Source organism: Gavialis gangeticus, unplaced genomic scaffold, assembly GCF_001723915.1.
Source record: "Gavialis gangeticus isolate Ggan-Ray unplaced genomic scaffold, GavGan_comp1, whole genome shotgun sequence".
In the NCBI taxonomy this organism is placed as follows: domain Eukaryota; kingdom Metazoa; phylum Chordata; order Crocodylia; family Gavialidae; genus Gavialis; species Gavialis gangeticus.
The window spans coordinates 10,543,701-10,553,327 of record NW_017729001.1 but is presented as its reverse complement, the minus strand read 5'-3'; the positions used below and the strand labels follow the sequence as shown (position 1 = coordinate 10,553,327).

At 45.6% G+C, this 9,627-nt stretch overlaps 1 protein-coding gene across 1 annotated transcript in view; it reads right to left on the bottom strand.

Annotated features, from left to right (window-relative positions):
- Positions 1–7,344: 7,344 nt before the first annotated feature.
- Positions 7,345–9,627, bottom strand: part of TMEM233 (transmembrane protein 233) — a 26,385-nt gene continuing 24,102 nt past the window's right edge. Inside the window, exon 3 of the mRNA XM_019506773.1 lies at positions 7,345–9,156. Within this exon, the coding sequence (XP_019362318.1) occupies positions 9,145–9,156 (12 nt within the window). The 3' untranslated portion in view covers positions 7,345–9,144. The remainder of the gene's footprint in view (positions 9,157–9,627) is intronic.

Here is a 9,627-nt window from a genome sequence, read left to right as displayed (position 1 = left end):
CTAGGATCTGGAACCAACTTCCAAGGGAAGTGGTGCTCACTCCTACCCTAGGGGTCTTCAAAAGGAGGCTAGATAATCACCTAGCTGGGGTCGTTTGACCCCAGTGCTTTTTCCTGCCGTGGCAAGGGGTCGGACTTGATGAACTGCTCAGGTCCCTTTCAACCCTACCAACTATGAAACTATGACCCTGGCACAATCTGTGGCTTCCTGACTTGGGTTCCCCAACCCTCACATCTAGATTCTGGCTTGGCCACCAGTCCCTGACTATGACCCTGTCCTGGCTCTTTGGCTCTGAAATGAGTTTTCTGATCCTGATTGCACACAGATCATGACATAGGTAGGCCATCTATAACCCCATGGGTAAAGACTGAATTTTTGCTGCTGTAGCCCTTAGTTCCTGATCAACACAGATACCTCTGTTTGACTCAGCATTCTCATAGCGATTGTTCAAAAGATTCTGGGTGCTCCAGTGCTAATCTTCAGTTCATGAATTGTAAAGCTCCCAAGTACGCTGGCAGGCATGCTTCACAGGGATTCCTTTTCATATTGTCCTGTTGACATTAATTTGCAGTTCAGCCTAATGAAATATATAAAGCATGGTGCTTAAACACTCAGCCAACACACTTTGTACAGCAGAGCAGAACTCTCTTATATTTAGAAGCCTGGCTCTAGGGTTACATATCAGGATACATGCACGTTGCTGTTTTGCAGAATGCAGCTGTCCTGCAAGAAATGAAAAGTCCTAATCTGATCCAGGAGCTGAGGCCAGCAATTTAAAGTTTCCATCTGTCTCTGCCTATAATACATGCAGGAAGGAAGAGGGGGTTCGACTTTGAGAATCAGCAAGTGGCTGAGGGATCCAAGAAGGGTTAGAGAAAAATCTGAAGCCTGGAGGATTTTTGTGTTAAGGAAAAAGATTCTGTTGTTCTGTGTAGGGTGCAGCCCGTAAGCAGATGAGAGTTTCTGCCCTGGCATTTTGTGCTCCTTGAATTTTCTATAGCTGCAGTTTGTTTGGATCCACCAGCACTTGTAATACAAACTTGGCAGTTCACTTTTCTCTTCCACTCATGCTGCATGCAGTGCGTATATTAATAACGAACCAAATCCAAAAGGTGCTTACCTCAGAGGGAGGCCCTTTATGTGGGGGTAGGAAGGGTGTTGTGCATTTTCTTTTTTTCCTTTCTTTAATTACTGCCCCAAATCTGCCTTTCCTATTTAGTCCTCGCAAAAGCAAACCTATTTGTTTCACTGGCCATTTTATTAGGAAGATCTCAGTAATTATGACAGGACTTCATGCTCTAATGCTAGGAATGTTGAGGTCTGATATAGCCCATTCTCACTGCAAATCACTGAGATGCTGTTGGGAGAAAGAAAGAAGTAAAAAAATGACATATTATGACACCCACTTTCACGCAAAATTCTCAGTTGAAATCAGAGGAGAGTTTCAGTTAAAAGCATTGACACAATGATGATGAAGATGTTGATGATACCTAGTATCTGTGTATAGCACTTTTCATTAGCAGGTCTTGTGGTGCTTCCCAGAAGAGGTCAGTGTCATTAGCTTCATTTTACAAGATAGGGAAACTGAGACAGAGAAATTAAGTGACTTGTACATAGTTACCCAGCAGGTCAGTGGCGGTCTTCTGAATCCTGGTCCAATGTTTTATCCACCAGCCAATCTTGCTTTCTCTATTAAGTTGGGATATGCTGTAGCTCAATGAAAGATACTACTGGTGTTTGGATAAATAAATCTAACTAGTTGTGAAAGGTGAATAATGCATCCTGCTAAGTTCAGCTTACTAAAGAACCATACTCTTTGCATTGAACTCAGCTTTAACTCAGTTCCACCCATGCTCTCATCGGGGCTGGATGTTTTCCCATTAAACTGACTTTCTGTTGGGGGAAGAACCATTGGTCTAAATTCTTCTCTCCAGAGTCAAGACAGAGCAATCCACTGGCACTATCTGCCCTGAATTCACTGACATTCCTGTAGCTCATATTGTTTTAGGTAGCTTTACATATATATCTTTTCTTTCTGCTCCAGAGTACATTGTAACTATGCCTAGGTCAAGTTAACACAGCAATTGCCAGTAGATGGTGCTCCAGAATATGTAGCACTGTTCTTGTAGGGCCAAAACAGCTTCTCATGTACTGAATATGGTTTCCTTTGGCAGCTCCTCCTGCATTTGGAGTAATTATTTGTTCTTAAACACACATATGCATTAAGACTCCCCCAAAAAACAGCTTGCCCAACTGTAAACAGCTACGAAAAAAGACCTGTAGACTACTTAGGGTAAAGATTCACCTGGCTTCCCATGGTTGATGAATTAAGGGCCTGAGGGATGGAGGACACACTCACTGGCCAGTGAGGTAGCTCTCTGTGGGCAATAGGGGCTCCAGTACCTTATAAGAAAGGACCTCATTGGACTATCTTGAGTCCTTGTAAAAGATGCTGAGATGGGTGGTCCATATCGCCCATAAAAGGTGTGGGCAGGACAGGTGGTATTAAGGGTGCAGACAGAAGTGTAGCTCCCTGCCATAACTGAGAATGCTTTGCAGGAAGCACTCTGAGTTACAGTGATCTCCTGGAACAAACAGAAGTTCCCTGTTGGTTCCAGGGAGACGGGAATCTAGTGCTGCTGGTTTCCCCTAGCAATGGCCTGTCTTTTCTCCCAGCCTGTCCCTGTTTCAGACTGGGAGGGGGAAAAGGAGGAGAGGGAGCTTGTTCTAGGGGTTCCTCAGCCTGCTCTGGAGGGTGGGGTGGGTGTATTGGAGCCCCCAAGGTGGGGAAGCTCCAATACACCAATCCCACCCTCCAGCAGGGGCTGAAAAATCCCCAGACCCAATTCCCTCCACTCCCTTTCCCCCCTCCCATTCCAAAAACAGTGATAGGCTGGCAGGAAGCACAGACAGAAGTTAGAGAAGATGCTATGTTTTGAAATGTCTTCATCTGACCCCTCATGCAATGAGGGGTCAGATTTTCACCTGATTGGCCATTTTTGAAGCTGTCTACAGCTGTGCACTTGTGTTTGGCCACAACTATAAACTGCTTTCTGTGGCCAAATCGAGCGCAAATTGTCACGTCTGTCTGCACCCTAAGTTCTTTTGTCCACCCAAATGTCATATCAGTTGCGGGAGACAGTTGTCTTCTTGGTATGGACAGGCTTAAATAATAGTCAGCTCTCTCACACTCAACCAGTTTGACACTGGCTGTCAAATACAGTTGAAAATTCTATAACAGACAGTCTTATTGAACATATGTGAATAAACGAAAAGCACTGATATGAGTACATTAGTAAAACAAAACCAAGATTAGCCATGACATAAAATCACTAAAGAACATTAGAAGAACTACTAAGTTTCTCTTTCATAAGACTTAAGTGGTCTAAAGTAAAAGTCTATTTTTATACAACTCAATAATGCTTTAAATCAGCAACATTTATCTTCAAAACCAATGAAGAAAGGAAGATGCAATTTTCAGTTAAATTAATGCCAGATTTCAAAGGCACTAAAATGCCTACAGATGCAGATAGGTACATAGTAGGACTTTCAAAAGCACCTAAGTAAGTTATGTATCTAACTCCCTTTGATTTCAGTTTGGATTAAGCACTTTGAAAATCCCCTTAGACACATCGCTACACTTTAAGGGACACATCCACACATGCAGGCACGTGCCAGCTCAAATAGCAGCAGAACAAATTTGTGCCAGAGATTTGTGCCTCAGCACACATGCCTAAACATGCACATTGGTGGGGGCAAATTGTGCTGCTTGGGGCAAACTGACCCTGCCCAGCTCCTCCTGGATCTTCAGCCAGGGGGACCTAGACGCTGGTGCCAGCACCTGTGCTGGCCCCAGCAGTATAAAAAGCTGCCCTGGTGAACAGCTCAGGGCTACTTGCCCTCAGGAGCTTCTGAGGCCTGGCCAGTTGGTATCTGGGCACACTAGCCTCTTGTGCCAGCTGGACTGTTGAAGCAGCCCTAACCTAGAACAGCTTGCAGCAGTCTGGCAGCGGGGGCTGCTGCCTGGCTGTGACCTGCCATCTGCAACAGCATCTGCCGTCTTGGACCTGCAGCCCTACAACTGCGTGCCTGCCAGACCTGGATGAGGACTGCACGGCTGCCTTGGCTGTGGTATAGGCACTGCTTAGCCTCCTGCACCTCTGGGCCAGCTGTCAGTGGGCCATGGCTGCACAGTTGGCTTTCAGGTGGCGCTGCTGTCATATCTTCTGGTGCTCCCGCTCTGCCATCTGGACAGTTGTGGCCCAGAAGATATGCTTATTGCGGTGGCCCACTTTGAATTATCAAAGCGTGTCCTCTTGGCCCGAAATGGCCAGGTCAGCCACCTAGTCTGCCCTCCAGCTGGGTCCCTGGTGCTGGCCCTGGGCAGGCTTCTTTGTTTGGGTCTTGCCACTTGCATCGCCAGCAGAGATCCTGGTGCTCCCTGTTTAAAAACTGCAAATTATCTGATAAGAAACGCAAATTACCTCATTAAAATACCCCAAATCTGTGTTCTTCCACTATTAAAATGAAATGCTCCTATATATAGAGAGATCAGTTGGGCAATGTTTTATTGATATATTTACAATTTTAAAGCAATTTAGAAGCCTACCAGTGCCTCTATCATCATAATAAAATGAATTCTAAATACCTATACACTTTGGCATTTGCTTGTGTTTTATCATAGACAAATCAGAGCTGCCCCTGCCCCCTTTGCTCACCAGGATGTGGGGCACTGAGCAGCACTGATATGCCAGTGCCCTGCCCCTGCCCTTGCCCCTTACTCCCAACCCTCAGCCCCTGTCTGCCCCTCCTAGCTCTCTCCCAGCTGCAGCTCTGGCCCAGAACCAGGACATGAGTCCAGCTGCAGCTGTTCCACCCACTGCTTTGTGGCTCTGAGCAGTGCCAGCCCTTACTCTTCTGCCCTGTACCTGTGCCCAGGCCCCAGCAAGCCCCATGCTGTTCCTGGGAAACCCGCAACAAGGGCTCAGGAACTGGGCTGGACAAGCCCCTTCCCATCCAGGCTGGTCTCCCCCTGCACAGGTGGCTTTAGGGGGCAGGGGGTCTCTAAGACTGGCTCTGGTGGCCTCTCCTAACCAAAGCATTCCCCTACCTTTGAACCCCATCTCTCTCTCTCTCACACACCCCTGCTGCCACCTCCCCCACTCCCCCCAGTCGATCACACTCCCAAGTGGTTTCTGGGACTAGGAGCCCCCCAGGCTGGGGCCGTATATCCCAGCACTGGTGTGGGCACAGGGCAGGGTTGCAGTGCGGCTCCCACCAACAGGTCCTGTCCCATCCCATTTGGCAGCTGGGCATGCAGGGTGTGAGATGTATGGGGAGGATGTTGGGTTTAGAGGGAAGGGGTGTGTGGGAGATGGGATTTGTGGGTGGGTGTAGGGGTGGTTGTAGGGTTTGTTAGGGGGGTATGGAGTTTGTGTAGGGCTTTGGGGGTGTGGGGTTTGTGGATATGTGGTTTGTGGCTGGGTATTTGGATGGGGAGTTGTGGGGGTGGTTTGTGGGTGTGGGGGAACTGTGTGGGTGTGGGAGGGACTGTGTGGGTGTGGGGATTGTGTGTGTGAGTGTGGGGGGGACTGTGTGAGTGGGAGGGGACTGTTTGGAAGGGGTAGGTCGGTCCCCTGCCCCCCTGCCCACCTCCCCACACAGTGTACAGCCCCCACTGCAGCAACAGCAGTGGCCATCCCGGTGTACATAGCCCGCTACTGGTAGAGCCCCCCTGCGGTGCGGTGTGATGTGATGCAGCCCCAGCTGCCTGGGACCTGGCATGACTTGTGCCATGTGGCACTGCACCATCCCGGCCTGCTAGCACATGCCGTCAGGCAAAATTGGATCACTCAGGCTGTCACCCGGAGTCCTGGCACAGCACACAGGGGCTGTGTACTCTTGGACTGCCTCCAAGTACTCCGCGTGCCCCCGGGCCGGGCTGGGTCCATGCAGGCAGGATCTGGCCTGGCCCAAGGGTACATGGCCCCTGCATGCAGTGCTGGAACCCCGGGTGACAGCAAAAGCAGCCTGGTTTTGCCTGAGAGTGCGCGTTAGTGGGCCAGACCAGCACGGTGCCATGTGGCACATGTGGTGCCTGGTCTTAGGCAGCTGGGGCCTTGGTGCGCCATGGGGGTGCTCTGCCAGTAGTGAGATAGGAGCACCGGGATGGCTGCTGCTGTGGGGGTGGGGGCTGTGTGCTGTGTGAGGGGGCAGGCAGGGGACACATCTTTCTGAAGGACTCAGCCTCTGGTTGCCTTAGGGCAGGCTCCAGGAGCATGCCCTGCGCCGCTTTTCTTCAGCAGGTTTTCTTTGATACCAGGATTTCCCCGTATCAAAATTAGAGTCCATGCTGCAAATATGCAGTGTGGGGATAATTTTTTCATTCCCAGCATGCCTCTTGTGGCATCTCAAACTATTTTGATGCAGGCATGTGCTTGCTTGTCTGAATGCGCCCCAGGCGTCTAAATACTTTTGAAGATCTGACCCACAAGTCCTTACACTGCCAAGAGCAGAAGTTCAGATTATTCACTATACTGGATTTTCATATGTTGTAGGAAGTTCTAATACAGGATCAGATTCTGATTTCCATTATACAACTACAAGTCCTAATGGACTTTACTTTGGCTTACCAGTTCAAATGAGACTGTACTCTTGCCTCTGCAGGGACTTCCTGCAGCTATCTTATTATTTAATTTCCCTGGACATGTTCACCAGTACTGCTGCCTGATCATTCCTGCCTGCTAGCAAAACAACTGTGATCAGCCAGCCAGTAAAACTTCTGAACATATTAATTTTCATTGGCTGGTATAAGTTAGACTGGAGAAATGAACTGCAATGCCATTTAAGCCAATGGAATTATTTAAGGTTTACACCATTGAGAATGAAAAAGATCTGACCCAAGGTTTTTAAAATACATATTTCTGTCTTTCAGTCTTGCCATTGTGTGAGACTTTTGGCTAATTTGGAAGAACAAGCAACTAAGGTAGGAATTCTCTCACTTACCCTAGACCAGAGTAATTTGGCTCAAGTCAGCACTTCCCCTGAACTTAAACTAGTTTGTCAAAACAGAGTTTAGTCTTTTCTGGTCAATTTTGGCTTTGCTATTTTACTACATTATTTTATACTGATTAAAACTTATATCTTCAGTCAAAATAGAATACTAAATGCTCTCCTCACTGCATCACTTGTGTGCTACTGACAAGGCCAGGTAATACTTCCTTCTTGGTTCCATTCCCTTTCTACTGAAATTTGAATTTTTCTAAAATAGACTTGGAAAAATAAATTAATCACTAAAATAGGAGAGACTTAAAATGTTAGAAAGTCACTTCCCACACACCTGAATGAACATTAATGAAAACCAATTTTATTTTGCCTCTCCATGACAGTTTTATTACATCTGATATAATGCAAGCTACAAAAAGTCCCACAAGACATTTGAGACCAATTAACCAGTGTCCAAACATCATTAGGAAGTGCACAGAATGGGCCAGCTCCTGGTCTTACTGAAGTCAGCGGCAAAACTCCCAGCTGGAGAAAATTTACTAGTGTAAATAATAAAGTAATTGTTTTTCCTGGACTCAAAAAAGATTTGAAAGAACATCATTTAAGAACAGTTTGTATTACTGACTTCAGTGAAAAACACAATTTGGGAGAAATGAACAAACCGCAGCTCTGTTGGCATATACACTCTGTTACCAGGTGTATATACTTTGACAGGTATAGGTTTCAGAAGATTATTCTCATGATACTATATTTGCACTCATTGCAAGCACAATTCTCCCCCACAAGTAGGCCTGTAAAGTCAGAAGAATTCAACTAACTTCAGTGCAGTCATTCCTGATTTATAACAGTGTAAATGCAAGGCAAACTGAAGTTGTAATAATAATGAAAAGTCTATGGAATCACAATGGCCTACATCAATGGAGTATCTGGCCCATCATGTTAATCTTGGGCACAGAATGTATTGGTTACAGAACATATTTGTTATTTCAACAAGTTTTCAATCCAGAAAATGTAACTATAATTCTGTGCTTTGATAAAATGCCAGGAAATTGTATTAGCTATGAGGCAGATTCTGTTCCCTTATGTATGTTGGGCAGTTTTGCACTCAGCAGTCATTGGGTTATTAGTAAGAAAGTCTGCAACATCAGTAAGGGTGGTAGGATTCACCTCTTTGTTCATGGGAGGACAAGATAGTGAATGAAACAAAAAACAGTTATCAAGGTGAGGTACAAGGAAACAAACTAATTTGCTAGAGGCACTGTAAAAATGGATGGAGAAGCATATTACTAAAATACAGGTCATTTGACAAAAGAAAAGAAGAGAAAATGATCTTATATACACAGACTGGACAAATTTAAAGATGAAAATGAGCTCAGTGCAAGTTTGATGCCAGACGGAGGCCAATGGGAGGTGGTTGAGCAGTGGAGGACAACAGAAAGATCGTTTGGAGAATACTTTGAGATTTGTTGCATGGAACAAGAGATTCCTTAATATTCAAGTGATTGACATCAGCCTTTGGATAGTGAAAAATCCAAAGTGAAAGAGTGTAAAGCTCAGGATCTCAGAAGGAAATAGCTGCAGTTTCAGGGTGAATTTGTGGCATGTAAAAATTATCATAAATGCATTATTATTATGATTACTATACACTGAGACAGTTTTAAAATATAATACAAATCTTTAAGGGCCTAATCCAAAGCCTGCTAAAGTCAATGGGGATCTTTCTACTACCTTCAGTGGGCTTTGGACTAGGCCCTAAATCACAAACTGTAAACAGCATAGACAAGTTGGCTTTGTTTCACTAAGTTCAGCCGGCAAACATCCATGGATCCAGGATACATTCTAAATAAAAGAGAAGGGGAAGTCAGTCGTTAAAGGCCAAGTACTCATTGGACACTAGAACAGGAGGGTGTGTGTTGATTTAGACTGAAATTCTTTTGTCAATAAATACATTGCACATGTGGACACACCACTTTCATTCACTAATTTTGGACTATTAGCTCATCCACCAGCAACTTGCCTCTAGAGAGAGACTTGTAGGGTAAAATCTAAGTCTGGAATGAAGGATTTTTCTTCTTCTTCTTCACACTTTTCATTCCCAGAGGTTTAGAGGATAGTATTCTTCATGCTTAGTCCTGGTCTTCAGATAACATTCTGAAATGGCACAAAAATATGTATTTTTAAGTGAGGGGGGAACAGTGGAGTTTGACTGAGTTTAAATTATTCATTCTACAGGCCTAATGGATGCAGTATTAATGGTGCTTGTTCCTATTAAACAAACATCCCACTGGATTAGTGGGTCAATAAGCTTTTGAATCAAAGCATTAAGTTTCTATTGGCACCAGTCAACTGTCAGTCAGGACTGCATTTTTAATCTGAATTACCTAAATCAATGCAGGCTATGAACTCCTGAGTGCCAGGAAATGGTCTGATGATTGCTAAAGGGTTGTTCAACATTTCCATACGGACAACAGGAACTCTGGCTCCTTAAAGTGCAAGAACCAGCCAGACAGCCAGACAGCAATGCTTTATGGGTACTTCAGCTACACACACACACACACACACACACACACACACACACACACACACACCCCCCAGCAGGTGAGTCTGGGGAGGAAAGGGGCG